The sequence below is a fragment of the Hyla sarda genome, chromosome 6 (genome assembly GCF_029499605.1).
Source record: "Hyla sarda isolate aHylSar1 chromosome 6, aHylSar1.hap1, whole genome shotgun sequence".
NCBI classification, from domain to species: Eukaryota; Metazoa; Chordata; class Amphibia; order Anura; family Hylidae; genus Hyla; species Hyla sarda.
This window is the reverse complement of record NC_079194.1, coordinates 91,131,661-91,152,758: the sequence shown is the minus strand read 5'-3', so window position 1 is coordinate 91,152,758 and position 21,098 is coordinate 91,131,661. Positions and strand designations below refer to the sequence as shown.

Below are 21,098 nucleotides of genomic sequence, written 5' to 3'. Positions count from 1 at the left end.
GGATGTGGGGGAATTAATGGTGTTATGAATGGTAAGCAACGAATCTTGGGAGGAGAGTGCAGTGATGTCGAAACGTCCAGATGGAAGTACAGAGGTGGGGGCGGTGTTATGTGTTTGTTCTAGCAGTGCTAATAATTCTTCTGAAATAGTATGGGAATGGGATGTATTTGAGCTGAATGGACTAGGGTATGGGGTTTAGAGAGAGGTGCTGGATGTAAATGGGGTTGAGGTGGAGTCTGGATAGTCTTGGTAGTATTGGTGGATGAGACGGGATGTAGGGATGTTGGTTTGGACCGGGTGGAGGCTATAAATGTACGGGTGGGTTGTGGTTTTGAAGAATACAGAGAGGGTTGGGGTTTGTGGTTAATATTGGGTTGTGGAGTAGTGGTGGAGGGTTTTTTGTATTGTGGGCGATGTTGGTGACTGATTAGTGTTCTCGAAGGAGGCCTATCCTTCTGCCCCACCAATAGTTCTAGTGATTTCCAGCTATTTTTGGATCTCAATTCCTTCAATAGGAAACTGACTATTTAAACGTAATTTCAACATGCAAGACAATAGTACCAAAGTTACTAACACTGACAATCCACTGGACATAACCCCTATACCTACCCCATTCTGTACAGGCCTTCGTCCTAAATCTCAATTCTACCCCTTACACCATCGGGGTAGTTATATTGAAACCTTCTCTGCTCTAGTCTCCAAAGAGTTTGAATACCTAAAGTCATGTACACACACCTCTAACCTATCTAAAAAAAAGAACAATCAGCTTTAAAACAACTAGCTCTCAATGATAACATTGTCATCAAGCCAGCAGACAAAGGGGGTGGTGTAGTAGTGCTAAACAGGGAGGACTATATCACAGAAGCCCACAGGCAACTCTCTGACACTACCTTCTATAAAGCACTCTCGCACAAACCCACTAAGGAATATACTGAAGACCTAAAACAATTAATCAAACATTAGAAGGTGCCTTATCAAACACAAAGCCGAATATACACTTATACAGGAACCCGCTCACCCTATATTCTACCATCTTCCCAAGGTGCACAAGAACATTGAACAGCCACCAGAAAGACCGATTATATCGGGCATCAATTCCCTTACCTCAAATTTATCCCACTACATCGACATCATTTTACAGAGGTATGTAATCAAATTAAGCTCTTTTTTAAAAGATACCACCGATTTTATTCAATCACTTTTAGAGATCAAATGGGAGGATCATGTTAAATGTATAACTATGGACATATCATCTCTTTACACTAATATCGACCACAATCTGGGTCTTGAAGCCGTCTCACACTACCTCTCTTGTGATGACCTTATACCCCCAATTCAAAAAGAGTTTGTTTTAAAGGGGATCCATTTTATTCTTACCCATAATTATTTTTCTTCTTTAAACAAAATGTATACGCAGCAAAAAGGAACTGCTATGGGGACACATTTCGCGAACCTATTTGTGGGATGTTTCGAAGAAACTTATACTTACAGTCACCATTTGTTTCATCATTGTGAATACTACAGATTCTTTATAGATGATGTTTTTATTATTTGGGATGGTTCCAATACAGATTTAGACGAATTTTTACAATACCTCAATAATAACATGTGGGGTCTGGAATTTACTCAGCAAATTTCTGACAATAATGCAGAATTCCTAGATGTCTCGGTCTTTCACTCTATTGACAAAAAAATAGGTACTAAGACTTATTTTAAAAAGGTAGATAGCAACAGCTATCTGCACTTTGAAAGCTCACATTACAAAAAATGGTTGCTCAACCATGGCCAATTCAAGCGGATTCAGAGAAACTGCACACTCGAATCCGACTACAAAAAGCAAAGCAGCATTCTAAAATCCAGGTTTATCGCAAAAAAATATCCTTCAAGCATTGTTTGTGCACCGAACAAAAGGGCTAATGCACTAACACAAGCCGAATGTCTATCCAAACCTAGAATAAATATCCAGAATAGCGAAAATATAACAAATGAAAGATCTTTTAACTTTATTACCACCTTTTCATACAATGCTAGTCAAATCAAAACCATCCTTACCAAACATTGGGATATTTTATTGAATGACCCTTTCCTCCGGTCCATCCTTCCATCTACACCGAGAGTCACATATCGGAGAGCACGATCTTTGAAAAATAACCTTGCTCCCAGTAATCTGAAAAATTCAAGTAAAGAAAAAAAGCCCACATTTCTTTACAAAAGTGGATGTTTTAAATGCAACCATGCAACATGTAAATGTTGCTCTTCCCTTGCACATGCCAAAACCTCTTTTTCATCCACTAGTACAGGAGACACTTATCAGATAAAAAGCTATATGACATCTGACTCTCAATATGTTATATACTTATTAGAATGCACCTGTGGCCTACAATACATAGGCCGCACCATCCAGTGCCTTCGTAATCAGATCAATAAACATTGGAGCAACATTTGTTTGAATTAGCAACTGCACAGTGTCTCAAGACATGCCTCCACCCACCATCGTGGCAATTTCTCTGACTTTTCAGTGACTTGCATTGAACACATTGACAATATGTTCCCCAAAGGTTCAATAGACTACGCCAGGGAGAAAACTTCTGGATTTTCAAATTACGCACCTTATCCCCCTCAGGTCTTAATGAATGTATTGAAAGTAATTTATAATCTTGTTTTTATGGTTATCCATTGCTATGTATTGTGTATTTTAATATGGTCCACTATTAGTGTATTACTTCTTCTATATCCTTTCCCTTACTCCTTCTTTGCTGGTTTTTATGCATATTACACTGACTCCAACCTGTTATGCAATCCCATGACCTTTGACCTTTTGCACCATCCTCCATTTTGTATGCCAATCACCATGTGTATATAAAACCTCCTTTGTGTTATGTTATGCATGTACTACTGTCAATCTGAAGAAGGGGTAGCCTCACCCCAAAACGCGTCATTGCTATATTGCTGTACATCCAATAAAGTTGCCATACTTTACTACCTCATGACCTGAGTGTAACTATTTCTACTGGGATTCTGAGCGCCTGCTGCCAAGGTCATCTTTTCCTTCCCAAATCCAGTATGTAAGGAGTGGCTGGGAAGTAAGGATGAGCACAGAGGCCTGTCAGGTTATTGGACTTGAAATAGGTTTTACTTTTAATACCCTAACAGCTAACCAATGGTGTCTACAGCTGTCAGATTCCCTTTAAATGGTCATATGCTCATGATATCCCTCCTTATCTTGAATGTTCATCATTACAGGGTGTTCGTCCTGCTGCCCAAGCTGGGAATAAAAATGTTGAGCTGAGCCCACTGGCTCTGTTTGCCTTCTTCGTAAACCGCTGTAAGGAAAACCTTCACATTGTAGTGGCTTTTAGCCCAATTGGTGATGCATTTCGCAACCGACTACGACAGTTCCCATCACTTATCAACTGCTGTACCATTGACTGGTTCCAGGTATGTTCAGAGACCATCGGCAGTCAACAGTTTGGTTTCCATATCAGTTCTGACTATTGTTTATATACTTATCTTATAGCCGTGGCCAGAGGATGCCCTTGAGAGGGTGGCAGTAAAGTTTTTGGAAACCCTTGAACTCACAAGTACCGAGCACCAGGAAGTGGTTCCTATTTGTAAATACTTCCACACGTCTGCAATAACATTGTCAGAGAAGTAATTCTTCAATTTATTTTCTCATACATTTGTTAGGACATATATCAGTGGTAATGTGAACATGATGTTGCCTTACGGTTCCTTAAAGTGAATGTAGTTTTTAGGTCTGCAATTCTGTTCTAAGCAATTTCTATTCCCCTGCACAGACAATAGATTTAGAAAATAACACAGTGCCTGCAGCCACCACTAGATGAAGTTTAAGAGCCCGAGCTTACTGTTATACATTAACCTAAATAAAAGGACAGTATGCCGTAAACTTGGCTCCACCTAGTGGTGGCTGCAAGAAAAATGAATAGAAGAATGGAAAGGGGCACTCCAGGCTTCAGTAAAACAATTTGTAGTTTATTCACCCATAAATTAATACAGTAACATTTCTGACCATAAAATACGATCTTTCTCTAGAACTGTGCTGTCTTCTCCCTTTTTTAGTAACTTTAAAGATGTATTTTGGGGAATAAAAATGAAAAAATGGTATGTTGCTAGGCATGAAACGAAAATCTCCATATCACATAAGTTTTTCCTTGACCAGTTCTCTTATGCAGTAAGTCTATTAACAGAATATATCTGTTTTTTTTAAACCATGTCAAATTTTTATCTGCTCAAGATTTTGCCCCTGTATAATTGTTAGGTATACCTGAATGACCTGGCTGTAGTATAGAAAATCATCAGAAAACTGGTGTAAGCAATTAATGTAGACAAGAATATTAAGCCTGTGGCATGGAAATCAACATTAAAAGTTGAGTATAGAACGTCATTATTTTTATTACATTATGCATTTATGTTTTACCACATTCAGGTTTTTGAGAGAGCTGGGAAGACACAATTATGTCACTCCAACATCTTACCTGGAGCTTATTGCAGCTTTCCGCCAGCTGTTATCTCAGAAGCGAGACACAGTGATGAAAGCAAAAAAGAGATATACAAATGGATTGGATAAGCTGGCATTTGCTGAATCTCAGGTTAGTATTAGGATGATGTCACACATTGTTGTTGTTTTTTACTTGTTTGTTTTTTGAAAAATGCAATGGCAGCTTTCTGTACAAAAGCCATAAGAGGAGCTATCAAGGAGAGAGGTGTAATGTTTTCGATTCCTTTCCAATCTACTCCTCTCCAATCTCGTTCTTTATAAAAAAAAAAAAACTACAAGGCAAATTTGCTAAAACCAACATTTAACCTTCCATTCTTGAGTTAAAGCCTGTTAGCGTAAATTGCTACAATTTATTTTGAGTTGCACTTCTAATACATCTGTTGGATCTGTGGCTATCTGTGCACCATAGATTGATATCTACACTATGCGTAGGCATAGATTTCAGCTACAATTTCCAACAGTTTCCAATTTTGAGTCCCTCATTTTCAAATGAAATACGCCTGAAAAAACACTGTGTGAACATAGCCGTATGGTGACTTACATTGTAGTTCATAAACACACATTGAAAACGTACAATCCCAATATATCTAGAAAACTTATTCCGCTGCCTGCTTTACCTTCTCTGGTTTAATATTTTAATCAATGTGCTTTGCATAGGTTGGAGAAATGAAGAAAGAATTGGTCGACCTACAGCCCAAACTGGAAGAGGCCAAAGTCGAAAATGCAAACATGATGGAGGTGAATACGATACCAAACAGATTGCTTCAAACTGAACTGTAGTAAGGCAGATCATAGTATGTGAATGACCCCTGAAGTTACCCTGAAGAGATCTTTGCTGTAATTGGCTTGTAGAAATAGCAGGAAGAACACTTGTAGTGAGGCCTGCATGACGAATACTTGGCCAATTACATTAATGCAAAGGAAAATCCACATTTTTTTTTAATCACAGTAAAAAGTCTGAGCTTTTCTAATGCTCATTTTTGTAATACAAGAAAAAAAATGGTTAAAATTTGATCCCCAAAGTTATCACTTAGCAGAGGGCTGTGTTTATTTAGGTGCTTTATGCACAATGTTAAATGCCCTTTGCTGGCAAGGTGCCCATACGCATAAGAACGAAGATAACTGAACTTGTCTTATCTTTCAAGATTATAGAAAAAGAGTCAGCGCAGGTGGAAGCAAAAAGTAAAGTGGTTCGAGCAGATGAAGAAGTGGCCACCCAGAAAGCCACTGAGGCCCAAGCTCTGAAAAATGAATGTGAAAGTGAATTGGCAGAAGCCATCCCTGCCCTGGAGGCTGCCATGTCTGCCTTGGACACTCTGAAAGTAAGATGTCTAAAGATGAAAATTTCCCTTTATAATAACAGTTTTATGATGTTAGCCTGTTAATTGGTATCTATGTATATTGTCCTAGCCAGCAGATATCACCATTGTAAAGACTATGAAGAGTCCCCCATCGGGTGTGAAGCTTGTCATGGCCGCTATTTGTGTCATGAAAGAAGTTAAACCAGAGAAGGTTAATGACCCAGCAGGAACTGGACAGAAGGTAATTGCCTTAGTAAACTCTGAATACTTAATAATATTACTTTATATTATTATTTTTTTTAGGGTATGTTCACACGTACGCAGATTTGATGCACAGGATTTTCTGCTGCAGATTTCAATGTAAACTAAATGACTGAGCACAGCTTCTAATCTGCAGCATCCAATCTGCACAGAATCCTGTATGTGTGAACGTACCCTTAATCAAGTAACTTTATGTTATAGATATTTGATTACTGGGGACCTAGTAAAAGAGTGCTGGGAGACATGAACTTTCTCAAAGACCTGCGGGAATACGACAAGGATAATATTCCTGTAAGTAAAAAATATTCCTATAAAAGAACCATGCAAGCTAGATTTGTTATTTCCATAAAACATATAGTACATATATTACACATTTCTATCCTGAATGCAGGTATCAGTGATGCAGAAGATCCGCAGTGAATATATTACCAATCCTGACTTTGATCCAGCCAAAGTAGCGAAAGCGTCTTCTGCAGCAGAAGGTCTATGCCGATGGATTCTCGCTATGGAAGTTTATGATAGAGTTGCAAAGGTACAGGGATCTGTCATGGTCATTGACAAATTTGATCTGCACCTAATAGAGCTACTTGATGTTCTGATTATTTCACTTTTCATCTGTAATTTCTCAGGTTGTGGCACCCAAGAAAGCACGTCTGGCGGAGGCCCAGCAGTCATTGGCTGAAACAATGTCAGTACTGGACCAGAAAAGGGCAGAGCTGAAAGAAGTGGAAGATCGATTAGCTTCTCTTCAGGAGACATTTCGAGAAAAAACTGAGGAGAAAGCTCGGCTGGAGGTCCAAGTAGATTTGTGTGCAAAAAAACTAGAACGAGCAGAGAAGCTAATAGGAGGACTTGGTGGAGAAAAACACAGGTTTGTCTAATGATTGTCCTTTTTTTACTAAAAGGAAAGGATTTAACTGATAATATTGGGTGAAATATTATAAAATAGATTAGGCAGCAACATTTCTGGTGCTAAAGGATTTGGAGGACTACATTTCCCCCACCGATCAAGTCTGGATATTCATGGTTGTCTATATATATATATATATATATATATACATACATTTCATCTTCTGTAATTCCAATTTAAAAGAGACTTCAGATTTATTAATCTTTTATTTTACCAGAGCAATCTGAGGAATGAAAGCTGAGATATGTGTTTGATGTCAAACTACCTTTAGTTCTGTAGCTCCTGCTAGTTGTGTTCCACCAAGCACCTACTTTCTAAAGCTAGCCATACATGTTACATTAATATTAGCCCAATCATTTAATTTTGGTGGAATCAGATGACTGATATGTAAAGGGGCCTACAACTATCTTATGATGGCAGATTTTGGGCGGAAAAACTTTTCAACACGACCAATCATTTATTTATCAGGGGGGTAAGCTTCTGCAAAAGTGTCTGGCAAGGGCTTTTTTTCCCTCTTTCCATTCGGAATACAGACCAATCAAACTATATCTGGGGATTGGGAAAGATATCTGTCAGTTGAACAGTCTTTTAAGATAGCTATACACATCAGAAATCTGTTGTTTTGGTATTGATAATCTCCCAAAGGGAATCTTTATTAAGAATAAACCTGAATAAATTACTCCAGGCCACATGGGAATTCTTCCAAGATTTTTTAACAAATTGAACATAGCAACACAGGAAGGAAAAACTAGGTTCTATTGCAAACCTATAAGATATTAGCAGCATAGTAAATTATTATCATTATGCCCGAAGAGTCTTCAAGTGTACGGTAAGTTTGAAACATAAATCTACCAAACTGAAAACATAAAGGCAAATAAAAAATGTTATGCAGTCACACTAAGAGGAGCCCCCCTATGTAATGTTCCACAAATGTTCCGATAACAGAGGCCCCACAATACAGAAATACAGGTATAGGCTGCACTGGCATTTGTCTGCACAGTCTGCCAATACAAATCTAATCTTTATTTACAGCTTTATCCATAATATAGGGGCCAGCCTTCGCCATATTACTTTTACAAGTATATATTTTTTTCTCCCTCTTGTATTAATTTGCATTAGATGGTCCAAAGCAGCTGATTCGCTTCAGAATATGTATGATAATTTGACTGGAGACGTCCTTGTGTCTGCTGGTGTCATTGCCTATCTGGGAGCTTTCACTGCTGGCTTCCGACAAGAGTGTACTAGAGAATGGAGCAAACTGTGCAAGGTAAATGTTTTTATTACTATATTTCTGGTACACATGTTATATCTAAATTATACTAAATTGTTGAATATAGAACACATCCAAATGTTCATCATTAAAAGGGATTGTACAGTAAATTTTTGCACCCAGGCGGCCCAAGAAAACAATAAAAGCGTTTAAGTCACTTTCCTCACTCCCTCGTAGCCTCTGGTATCAGGGTGTCCTGTCTGCAGCCTTTGACTGTGGTTTACCCTGAGCTGCAGAGCATAGCATTAAACTAACAATGGTATTCACTAACTGAGGCAAGACATCGCTGCGGCCAGTGATTGGCGGAGCGGCGATGTGACATCCCGCCTACAGCTCAGTAAGCCGAAGATCAGCAGAGAACCAGCTACAGACAGAGAGCCCTTATACAGGAGGCTATGATGGAGTGAGGAAGATAAATATTCTTTTATTTGGCAGCCTTAACTGAACATTGAAAATGTAATTGGACATTCCCTTTAAACCAAACCGGTATATGTGTGTGATAGCGTAATGACAGTATGATCACCATATGAATATGTCGGCAGGTCCATGATAACAGTCATCCTGTGTGATTTAGACTATAGTGATCGGTTTATCCTGTGATTTTGGGCAATCGTTCACAATAATTGGCAATATTGCATTGTAAAATTTCCACCATAACTGGGGAATGTAGCTGAACCGTGATACCAGACAAAGCCCATGGTCAAGAGTGGTGTTGTTTGTAAAGAAAAAAAAACTGATTACTATTTAAATTTCAGATAACACCTATAAGTTTTGGAAAATAAATTATTAAACTTTAGAAGATGTGACTCCAAGGGTTAGTAAGTCACATAAAGTTAATGCTTATCACTACAATATGACTTCACTATGCCTGTGGGGTCTGACCTCTAGGACCCCCACTGATCCTTAGAATGAAGGAGCCATAGTACTGAGGCCAGTCATTAGTTCCCTGCAGTATGAACCCTTTCAAGTGATTATACGTTAGTTTTTTTCTGCATTATTTGTGTATCCGTTTAGTAAAGGTTGTTATTTATATATTATTTATTTATTTATTATTTATTTCAGAGTAAAATGATTCCTTGCTCTGATGACTTTTCATTGAGTAAGACTCTTGGTGACCCAATAAAAATCAGAGCCTGGAATATTGCCGGGCTACCAACAGACAGTTTCTCAGTAGATAATGGTGTGATTGTGAGCAACTCAAGACGTTGGTAAGTAGTGTGTATTATTTTTAAAAAACATTTTCTTGCTTTTAGTTAATTGTAATGATTTTAGCCTTATTATAATAATTTGCCAACCAAATTAATGTCCTTTTTGCCTCTTCATGTGCAGGCCTTTAATGATAGACCCTCAGGGCCAAGCGAACAAGTGGATTAAGAATTCAGAGAAAGAAAACCAACTAAGTGTCATCAAGTTAACAGATTCAGACTATATGCGAACTCTGGAAAACTGCATACAGTTTGGGACACCACTTTTACTGGAAAATGTGGGAGAAGATTTGGATCCATCGTTAGAACCTCTATTGTTAAAGCAAACATTTAAACAAGGCATGTGTTACAATTTATTTATAGATAAATATAGTCTCTTGTAATGTTAACAGCCACTGCAGGTAAAATGTAGGATTATATGGCGACCATTTATAAGATCATCCATGTAATACAGTATACATATAGACAACTAAAGCTGGAGCTGCTGTATGTCAGTGGTGTCCGCTCTGTAGGAGGGGTGGGGGGGGGCACCTCTATTATGTTCATGCACCCTAAGAATGAATATATGGTAGATAGAGGTTTGTCTTTATAGGACAGCCACTTTAAAATAATAAAAAAAAAATTGTACTCCGCTCCCAGACATCTTATCCCCTATCCTAAGGATAGGGGATAAGATCTCTTATCGCGGGGTCCCGCTGCATTTGTTTAGAGCATCGGGTGCATCGCTGGAGGCTCGCAGCATCACGGTCAAGCCCCGCTCGTGACGTCACGGCCATGCCCCCTCAATGCAAGTCTATGGTAGGCCGTCACGCCCCCTCCCATAGACCTGCATTGAGGGGGCGTGGTCGTGACGTCACGAGCAGAGTGTGACCATGACATCACGAGCCTCTGCCCCGCATCGCCAGTCATCCTGCATGGAGCAAAGTTCGCTCCGTGCACCGGATGTCTGGGGTGCCGCAGTCGATATGGTGGGGGTCCCCTTTGGATAGGGGATAAGATATCTAGGAGTGGAATACCCCTTTAATTTAAATCTGCTTTGTATGTCTGTTTACTTTATGTCTTTAAACTTGTTATTTTTATTCCTGCTTTCTTGGAAAAGATGAAGGTAAATCATTTCTTAGCATTGAATGTTCATTTCTCACTTGTGATCAGTGTATACAAAATTTTGTACAGTGATGTATGTTCCACATGTCATTTGCGTGTTTACAGTTTGTATGAACCCACTTGTGCATGAACCAGTGCCTTATTAGATATATTTTGTTGCGTATTGTATTTGTGCAGTGTACAAAAGTTACCACTGGTGCATGACTTATTTTAAGATAAGTTTGAGATGAAATTAAAAGTCTAATAAATGTTTGACTAGTATTTTAGGATAAACTTCCTGTTATTATCTCCTAATAACAAATATATTTCATAAAGTAACCATATTTTAATGCCACATCTAATGCCGTTGTTTAATACCACAGTTTTGTACTTACAGGAGGTGTGGACTGCATCAGACTTGGAGAAGCAATCATTGAATATTCAAGTGACTTCAGATTTTATATGACAACAAAACTCAGAAATCCACATTTTCTACCTGAGTTAGCAACAAAAGTGTCCTTGCTAAACTTTATGATCACACCTGAAGGTCTGGAAGATCAGTTACTTGGCATTGTTGTAGCAAAAGAGAGGTTGGTGGTTTGTGTCACTTTCTTAGTATGTGGTGTCTTTAATTATTCTGTCTCCTTCTCGAGGGATGTTCAAGATTTGCCTCTAAGCATTGTAGCTACAGTGGTTGTTACAGTATACCACTGCTCTGATCTAAATGTGTTTCTCAATGTTCCTATGTCAAGAATCCCCTACTAAGGCCCCTTTCACGCTACAAAAATCCTCAGTTTTTAAACATCCTTACGAAATTCCGTCTGAAAACCAGCTGAAAACGGCAGTAACAAAATCCTATACGGCCGTTAGAAAATCCCATTATAATCTATGGGATTTTTCTAATAGCCCTTTTAACCCGTTATAGTCCGTTATTGATAACGGCCGTTATTTTTTGACGGAAAACAGTACGGAAGAAAATAGTTCATGAGAATTTTTGTAGTGTGAAACAAGCCTTAGAAATGTTATCAATGTTCCTCCACTGTTATCATCATGCTATACATTGTGCACAGCATGATGTATCTACCTAGGAATAACTCTGTACAACCACAGCTTTATTGTGTGTACAGCAATACAATTATTCACCAAAAGATCACCGCAGTGATCCACTAATTCCCTAATTTCCCATATATTAAAAAGATATAACTTTATTAATTCACACACTAGATTAAAAAGTCAGGGTGTCTTTCTCTCCTTATGTAGAATTGTCACTGAGTACGATGTAGTTCAATTATTAATTTGCTGTATGCACCTGCAGTGTGCCATACAGATAGGAAGAGACACCTCTGTGTTTAAAATCAGATAGCAGCCCCCCTCGACATGATTCACCGTTCACACGGCTTTGTCAAGAGGCAGTGGGGCTATGAGCAAAAAACGCCGAAACAGGGGTTTAAATCACCTCCTATCATGACGTAATTGAACAGGAAGTGCCTCATCTTGATTGGTGGAGATATCATTCCACCAATCGCCAGGCAAAATCTTGATTGATTGCTATGCAGTCCTATCATGTTGCCAGTGATTCTACCTATCACCTCTATTGTATCCAATAGTCATGGCAACAGTGTCACAACTTGTAACATACCTGCGTCGTGACCCCTGCGTCGGCACTTCACTGTCAGAGATCGCTGTCTGCGCAGTGACCTCTGCGCCAGACCTTGTACTCTCCGGCTGTCTTGATGTGTGCCACGGCGCCTGCGTAGTTGTTTACGCTCAGTCTGGGTGAGTCTATCAAGGACAGTGTGATCTGCGCGAACACTTAGTCTCTATTAGTAGTTGCGCAGTGTGATCTGCGCGACTACTTAGTTTCTATTTATAATGGCACAGTATGATCTGCGCGAGCACTTAGTTTCTGTTAATAATTGCGCAGTGTAATCTGCGCGAGCACCAGACTGATAGATCAATCTTCATAGGTATGAATGGAGAGTTAACTGAGAATAACAGCGATTATATATCTATTAGGAAAGGATATATCATGGGTATTAAACCATCTTGTGGACTGAGTTAAGGCATAAGTTATTTTATCTGACAGCGTATAATTCTCTATTATTGGATATAGATGTTATATCGGTGTTATCTAATAGTATGATATAGATATTATATGAATATTCCAAGGGGCTCCTTGGATTTCGGCGTCTGTCATATAAAATACTAGACTGATAATCATCAATATTAGGTCTTATACCCCCTCTTTTTTTGGGGGGGGGATTCGTCATATTATGCTTGCATTTATAGATTTCTCATATTAACTTGATACATATTCCCTTTCGAGATTTTCCTTTATCCTATATTATTATTTATTTATTATGTTAATATATTTATAAGTGTGTTTGCTGTTGGTCCTTTCTCACTTCTTTTGGTGAATAATTGGATTAACCCTCCATATATTGGTCTGTTATGGATCTTTACAGCAATAGAATAGCTCAGTCAATATAGGTGTTCTTAATAAGTGACAGATTATAACATTGTATTTGTCTCATGTATAGGCCCGAGCTAGAAGAAGAGAGAAATGCATTAATTTTACAATCAGCATCCAATAAAAAACAGCTAAAGGAGATTGAAGACAAGATATTGGAGACCTTACAGTCCTCAGAAGGGAACATCTTGGAAGATGAAAGCGCCATTCAGATTTTAGATTCAGCAAAGATCATGAGCAATGAGATCACCAAAAAGCAGGAGGTGAGAAAAGGGCAAATACAAGGTATGGAGGTGTATTAACCTCTTCTAAGGTCCTAGCTGCCCAGAACCTATTCATCTGGCATCAGTTTTTTTGCTTTAAGGCTGGAATTCCACTAAGGTTTTTCAGCCAAAAATGCCCAAAAAAGGCACATTCTTCTGCAGATGTTAGCTGCAAGTTAATAGGGAACTGCAAAATGCCATATCTACTTGGCATTTTTCAGTTTGGCATTATTTAGTCCTTTTGGCTTTTTTCTGCTATTTTGGGCTCAGTGGATGATTTTCAAAAACGACCTTATGTTGAGACTTTTGGTGTTTTTTCAGGTAAAATCTTGGCGTATTTCTCCCATAGAAAATTTGCACCGTCTAGCCAATCTCTGCTCTGAGCGGCAAATATGAATCAGTGATGTGAAGTTTTATATCACTGGCCGTCCAGAGTACAGAGCAGAGATGCGGAGTGGTGCAGTGTGCCGCACACATCTCTCGAATATAAGTGCCGATTGCAACGCGTCTCAAGAGTGAGGCCCGGGGCGAGCTGTCCTTAGTACACACTCTGTTCCCTGCTAGTAGTAACAATAATGTGTGTACATAAAGGTTGAAAAACATTACACTGTACAGATGTTACATAAAATTAATAAAATTGTTTACATACATTATTTAAAAATCTCTTGGACCCCTTTTTCTAATATTGTCGGGTGTATTTTTATGTCCCTGCCCATTCACATAAATGGTTCCCTGCTCAAAAAAAAAAAAAAGTTGTTCTAAAAAAGATAAAATTTGTTCCCTACAATTTTTCCCATTCCTACTGTATATTTTCTTTATTTTTTTTTTCTTTGGTACAAAATTCTTAAAACACGCCTGCAGGGAAACTGCCAAAAGGGCAAAAAATGCAATTTCCACACAAAGGGAAAAACTCCAGAAAAAACGCCATAACGCATGGAAAATCAGGGCAGCTATTCCTGTGTTTTTTTACCCTAAAAAAACACCTGACTAAAGGGGTTATTCAGGTTTTTAAAAGTGATGGTATACCATATGGCTCAATGGTGTACCATAAGCTCTCTTTCCTATTAGGCAAGAAACTTGACAAGTATGCCCCCTCTTCCTATTTAATAAAGCTCTTGAACCATTTTTAACCCCTTAATGACTCAGGACATAAATGTATGTCCTGGTACTTAATGGATCAGGACATATATTTCAGTCCTGTACATGACACGAACACCGGAGCGGTGCTCGCTTCATACATGGCAGGTCCCGGCTGCTATCAGCTGCCACATCTTTGTTCATATCTATATATGCCTGAGACCATTGCATTTTTATTTGTATGAATTGCTTTTATTCTGCATTGTTGCATACAATATGGGACTTCTTTGTTTGGGATAAGGAAAAAGGATAGGGTGGAGAGGGATATCCTTTTTCTATTGTTTGTATACGTTTTGAAAAACTCAATAAAAGGCACCACTCCTGCGGGCCCTGCACTAGGTAAAACACAGTGGGGCAGTCTGGAGATTACTAAGTTTGTCACTGTGGTGCATGCTGAATAATGAATTTAGTGAATCTTGCTAGACACATTAGATACTTTTGCCTAACTTAACACAACCTATTGAATGGCTTGCTTCATGTCAACATTTTGGTGCACATTATCACATTTCATGCTGCCCTCTTCCCTCTAAGCCAAGCCACCTAGTCTGTTGAGGCACAAAAAGTGTCTAAAACACATAACGTATGCTTAAAATTTTTGTGCAACTTAAGCAAAAATTGTGGCAGATTTACAAATCTCTCGCAGTATATTAGTTCTAGCTGGAGTGCTCCTTTAACATTGCACTGAGAGCCCATGACACAGCTGTATATTATAGATTGTAATCCACTATGGAATGGTTAAGCAACTTCTGTTTCTCTAGATTGCAGAGAAAACTGAACTAAAAATAGCGGAATCCAGAGAAGGTTACAGGCCCATCGCTAAACATTCGTCTGTGCTGTTCTTCAGTATTGCAGACCTTGCCAACATCGACCCAATGTACCAGTATGCACTCAACTGGTTTGTCAATCTTTATATCAACTCTATTCAGGACAGGTAAGAACTGCTCTAACCTCACATAAGGCTACAATATATGTCTAAATATATATAATGATGTCCCTGTTTTCTTTTTCAGCAACAAATCTAAAATCTTAGAAAAACGTCTGCGTTACCTGAATGATCACTTCACCTATAATTTATACTCCAACGTGTGCCGCTCACTCTTTGAGAAGGACAAGCTATTGTTCTCTTTCTTGCTCTGCTGCAACCTCCTTATGTATGTCTTCACCAGCAGATGCCATAAAATACAGACTCATAAATGTTTTCTATCTTTTTTAATTTACCCATTCTGTTTTCAGGGCAAGGAAGGAGATTGAACACCAAGAATTTATGTTCTTACTTACTGGTGGTGTAGGCCTACAAAATAACATTGCAAACCCAGCACCAAGCTGGCTTCCAGATAAAAGTTGGGATGAGATTTGCCGTGCAAGCGATATACCTGCTTTTAAAGGAGTGAGGTAATGGTTGTAAAATAATACATCATAAAGAATATGCCGGCTTTAAAGGGGTACTCCGGTGTTTAGACATCTTATCCCCTATCCAAAGAATAGGGGATAAGATGCCTGATCGCAGGAGTCCCGCCACTGGGGACCCCCGTGATCTTGCACGCGGCACCCCGTTTGTAATCAGTCCCCGGAGCGTGTTCGCTCCGGGTCTGATTACCTGCGACCACAGGGCCGGCGGCGTGTGACGTCACGCCTTCGCCCCCGTGTGACGTCACGCTCCGCCCCTCAATGCAAGCCTATGGAAGGGGGCATGACAGCTGTCAAACCCCTTCCCATAGGCTTGCATTGAGGGGCGGAGCGTGACGTCACACGGGGGCGGAGACGTGACGTCACACGCCGCCAGCCCTGTGGTCGCCGGTAATCAGACCCGGAGCGAACACGCTCCGGGGACTGATTACAAACGGAGTGCCGCGTGCAAGATCACGGGGGTCCCCAGCGGCGGGATAGGGGATTAGATGTCTAAGCATTGGAGTACCCCTTTAAATAGCGATTATCTTAAAGAGTTAATTTGGTCTTTACTAAATCTTTACTAAATCTTGAAGGGATACTGACCGCAAGGTCACCCTCACTAACCTAAATATACAGGTAGATAGTGCGGGTGACCCTGTTTCTAATGCTTTTTACTGGGTAAAAATCTGTGCTGCCGTTCAGGAGATATTAATCTTGTTGCTAATATGGTACTTCTCAACTGCACTGGAGGTGGGCATGTATGAGCAATGCTTTCTTCTGCCTGCTTTAGAAATTACCATGCCCCCTTTGGCCAATAACCTCACCCCCTTCACAGACATGCTGTTATCACTTAAGTGGGCGGAAGAAAACATGGCATACACAGCAGAAGCCCGCCTCCATTGCAGATAAGAAGAAACTGCCTCATTTGCAACATGCAACAAGGTAACCCGCATCTACCTATATATTCAGGTTAGTGGTGCGGGTGACCCTGCTTTCAGTTTCTCTTTAATGCATACTTGTCAGATCCTACAAAAATAAATAAATAAATAATATGTTACTCAGTTCCTAACCCTGACCATGTACATCTAATTTGTATGACCTATATTTGCATCACCTATATTAATTATGAAAATCCCTCTTTTCATTAGCTCACAGTGTTAGAATTCCTCTCAGGGGAAGGGGGCATGTCCCTCCCTTGTGGTGGTGGGAGGTGATTGGTGGATCTGCTCATGCAGCCATGTCCATGAGTCATCTCTTGTCCATGACTCATGAACAAGCCTGATGCTGCTGCAGGACTGGTTAGTGTCCCAGTAGGTATGGGGACCCTTAGCGGTAGGATTTTCAGGAGCTGTTTTCTGTAACAACATATAAAAATGGATCTGACAGTGCCCATTTAAAGGAATATTTTCTCCTTCAAAGAAAATCATCGCCAATAAATGTAGATTAGCCAATGGCTGTCCGGGCATGCTGGAAGATGTAGTTTTGAAACATCTGGAGGTCAACTGTTTTAAGACCACTGATCTAGATAATATCTGATCAAACTTCAATTTAAAGCATTATTCCAAAGTTTTTGGTAAATCACTGATGTGTAGCACAGTGCTTCCCAACCATGATACCGCCAGTACCAACGGCCGTCTGGGCGTGCTGGGAGTTGTAGTTTTGCAACAGCTGGAAGCACCCTGATGGAGAAACACTGGTGTAGCACCATTCTTGATAAACATTGGAATTATGCTTTCAGTTATGTTAATGAGACAATCCCTTTAGAAACCAAAGAAGACAATTACATTTTTTTTTATTTTAGAAAAAAAAAAATTTTTTACAATAATATTCAGCAATCGTAAACCATTTAGGACTAAACTACTGTGTTGTTTTTAAGTATTGGGTTACACTTTTAACATAAATCAATACTATGTATTTAGGTGTTATCCTGTAAGCAACATTTTGTATTTCAATACATTTTTATACATTCTTATATCAACAGAGAACATTTCATTGAAAATCCCAATAAGTGGCATGAGTTGTATGACAGCAGAGAACCTCACAATGTTCCATTACCCAGTCCATTCAATGAGAAACTGAATGAGCTTCAGAAGATGATTATTCTGAGGTGCCTTAGACCAGACAAGGTAAGGAACATGTAATGTATAGTATCATCAGATTTCATTTCTTTTACCAGCATTGGTTTCAGTGTCTGGTACCATCATTTATCAACTATTAACGTCCAGACTTCACGCTTTCTTTAATTTTTTAATTCAAGATTTTCCTAGTTATAGTAACGGAAAATATGGATTTTTATTAAAGACAAGAGGCGAGGACTACTCCATATTGCAGCAAACATATAGATAACAATTGTGAAAAGAAAAAACGTATGTGGGGCAGTCAAACAGGTAGCAAGGTAGGATGAGCCACCAATCAGCAATCGGCATAGGTGATATAAGGAGACTCTCTCAATAAATCTTCCTCTTCATTGATGCCTGAGACAAACTAACGATATTCCAACGAAGAACAACCTCCGAACATGAAGAACACCAAAACAAAATGGGAAGGGTTAATAATAATAAGGGATAATACTTGCCTCCTGTCTTTAATAAAATCCATATTTTCCGTTACTATAGCTAGGAAAATCTTGAATTTTATTACAATAAAGGAGGCTCCTATTATGCAAGTTTAAAGCTAAAAAATAGGAAATACATGTTAGTGATATACATAATGCATTAAAGAATAAACATAGAAACATGTGATTCTGGTCTAAAATAAAAAGTTCTAAAAGTGGATTCAGATGACCAATTAGCTGCTTTTAGAATATCAGAAAGAAAGCCTCCAGATTGAAATAGTTTTGTAGACATAGCACCCCTGGAAGAAAGAGCTGAAAATCTGGAAATGTCAATACCTGCTAATTCCATAGTCTGTTTAACCCACCTAGCCAGAGTAGCTGATGAAACTGGTAGATGTGGTTTGCAATAAGATATAAGTAATTGATGAGAAGACAGAGACCTCAAAGAGATAGTCCGTTGTTCGTAAGATTTTAAACAACGAACTACACACAGCTTTTCATTATGTGGAAAAGCAGGATAGAAAACAGAATGTAGGTTTGTTTTTGTGCATCTAGAAATAGTAAAAACTACTCCTTGAGGTGAAAACTGTCTTTGAGAAATATCCAATGCTTTAATATCATAAACTCGCTTAATGGAGATTAAACAGAATAAAACCGTAAGTTTGAAAGACAAAAGTTTCAAGGATAATGAATCATTATCCTCTCAAGAAAGAAACAAGTCTAAAATCATATTAACATCCCAAGTTCTGGTATATTTAGGTAGTGGGGGTCTTTTGAAACGGATACCCTTTAACAGTCTGCAAACTAGAGGGTGTCTACCAATTGGAATAGAATCAATGGGAACATGTTCAGAAGAAATAGCTGAACGATAAAGATTGATAGTGCGATAAGCTTTCCCTAAAGAGAATGAATCGGAAAGAAAATTCAAGATATGGTTGATAGAAGAGTGTACGGGATCCAGACCCTGTTGTGCACACCAATGAGACCCAATCCTCCAGGCGGATCAGTAAGCTGATCTGGTGCCCAAGCCTCGAAAAGGATGTCTCTAGTCGTCTGTGAAAGTCCAAAATCAAATCCTGTTTACCCGAAATTTGCCACGCAACCAGAGACAGGACCCCTGAAAGGGGATGTGGAGAACCTGACGAGTCCAGAAGAAGGGACTGAGATGATAGAATAATCCTCGGGAGATCTATCGTCATTCCCAAACTCTGAGGAAACCAAGTCTGTGTGGGCCACCAAGGGGTAATGATCACTAGGGTAGATTCCTGAAAAATGGTTTGAAGAAGAACTCTTGGTATGAGAGCAAAAGGAGGAAAGGCATACAAAGTTCAGGGAGGCTAAATCTGGTGAAAGGCATCCACACCTAGAGCTTCTGGGTCTGGCCGCCAACTGAAGAAAGGTTGGATTTGTCGATTCAGACGAGAAGCGAATAAGTCTATTATAATAGGACCCCAAATGCGGTTGAGCAGATAAAAAATGTCGGAGTCCAACTTCCAGTCGCTGGCATCTGTTAAGAAGCGAGAATTCCAATCAGCTACAGAATTGGCTATACCAGGTAAGTATTCGGCTTTCAGGACAATATTCACGTCTAAACAAAAAAGCCAAAATTCTTTTGCAATATTGTCTCAAATCTTTGATTTCGTACCGCCCAAATGATTGATATATTGGACAGCAGGAATATTGTCCATGCAAAGTAAAATGCTACAATGTGTTTTGTCTCTCGCAAAACTCTTGAGAGCAAAAGAGCCTGCTAAGAGTTCCAGACAATTGATGTGCAGATGAGATTCGGTTTCTGACCATTTCCCTCCTTTGGAATGATGACCAAAATGGGCTCCACAACCTAGGAGACTCGCGTCTGATTCTATCACAAGATCTGGTGTGGAATTGAAAATCGTTGTTACGCCGAGCGCTCCGGGTCCCCGCTCCTCCCCGGAGTGCTCGCTTCTCTCTCGCTACCGCAGCGCTCCGGGCAGCTCCACTGACCCGGTGCGCTGCGATACCGTCTCCAGCCGGGATGCGATTCGCGATGCGGGTAGCGCCCGCTCGCGATGCGCATCCCGGCTCCCGTACCTGACTCGCTCTCCGTCTGTCCTGTCCCGGCGCGCGCGGCCCCGCTCCCTAGGGCGCGCGCGCGCCGGGTCTCTGCGATTTAAAGGGCCACTGCGCCGCTGATTGGCGCAGTGGTTCCAATTAGTGTGTTCACCTGTGCACTCCCTATTTATACCTCACTTCCCCTTCACTCCCTCGCCGGATCTTGTTGCCATTGTGCCAGTGAAAGCGTTTCCTTGTGTGTTCCTAGCCTGTGTTCCAGACCTCCTGCCGTTGCCCCCGACTACGATCCTTGCTGCCTGCCCCGACCTTCTGCTACGTCCGACCTTGCTTCTGTCTACTCCCTTGTACCGCGCCTATCTTCAGCAGTCAGAGAGGTTGAGCCGTTGCTAGTGGATACGACCTGGTCACTACCGCCGCAGCAAGACCATCCCGCTTTGCGGCGGGCTCTGGTGAAAACCAGTAGTGACTTAGAACCGATCCACTAGCACGGTCCACGCCAATCCCTCTCTGGCACAGAGGATCCACTACCTGCCAGCCGGCATCGTGACAGTAGATCCGGCCATGGATCCCGCTGAAGTTCCTCTGCCAGTTGTCGCCGACCTCACCACGGTGGTCGCCCAGCAGTCACAACAGATAGCGCAACAAGGCCAACAGCTGTCTCAACTGACCGTGATGCTACAGCAG

The 21,098-nt window shown here is 40.1% G+C and overlaps 1 protein-coding gene across 1 annotated transcript in view; it reads left to right on the top strand.

Annotated features, from left to right (window-relative positions):
* DNAH12 (dynein axonemal heavy chain 12) overlaps positions 1-21,098 on the top strand; it is a 152,173-nt gene that overhangs the window by 94,093 nt on the left and 36,982 nt on the right. The window contains exons 45-62 of the mRNA XM_056524433.1: positions 3,244-3,438; positions 3,518-3,651; positions 4,448-4,610; positions 5,177-5,257; positions 5,665-5,841; positions 5,930-6,061; positions 6,283-6,372; positions 6,473-6,613; positions 6,711-6,952; positions 8,111-8,258; positions 9,324-9,469; positions 9,591-9,805; positions 10,947-11,139; positions 13,090-13,282; positions 15,178-15,350; positions 15,430-15,570; positions 15,653-15,811; positions 17,790-17,934. Coding sequence (XP_056380408.1) covers positions 3,244-3,438; positions 3,518-3,651; positions 4,448-4,610; positions 5,177-5,257; positions 5,665-5,841; positions 5,930-6,061; positions 6,283-6,372; positions 6,473-6,613; positions 6,711-6,952; positions 8,111-8,258; positions 9,324-9,469; positions 9,591-9,805; positions 10,947-11,139; positions 13,090-13,282; positions 15,178-15,350; positions 15,430-15,570; positions 15,653-15,811; positions 17,790-17,934 — 2,868 coding nt within the window. The remainder of the gene's footprint in view (positions 1-3,243; positions 3,439-3,517; positions 3,652-4,447; positions 4,611-5,176; positions 5,258-5,664; positions 5,842-5,929; positions 6,062-6,282; positions 6,373-6,472; positions 6,614-6,710; positions 6,953-8,110; positions 8,259-9,323; positions 9,470-9,590; positions 9,806-10,946; positions 11,140-13,089; positions 13,283-15,177; positions 15,351-15,429; positions 15,571-15,652; positions 15,812-17,789; positions 17,935-21,098) is intronic.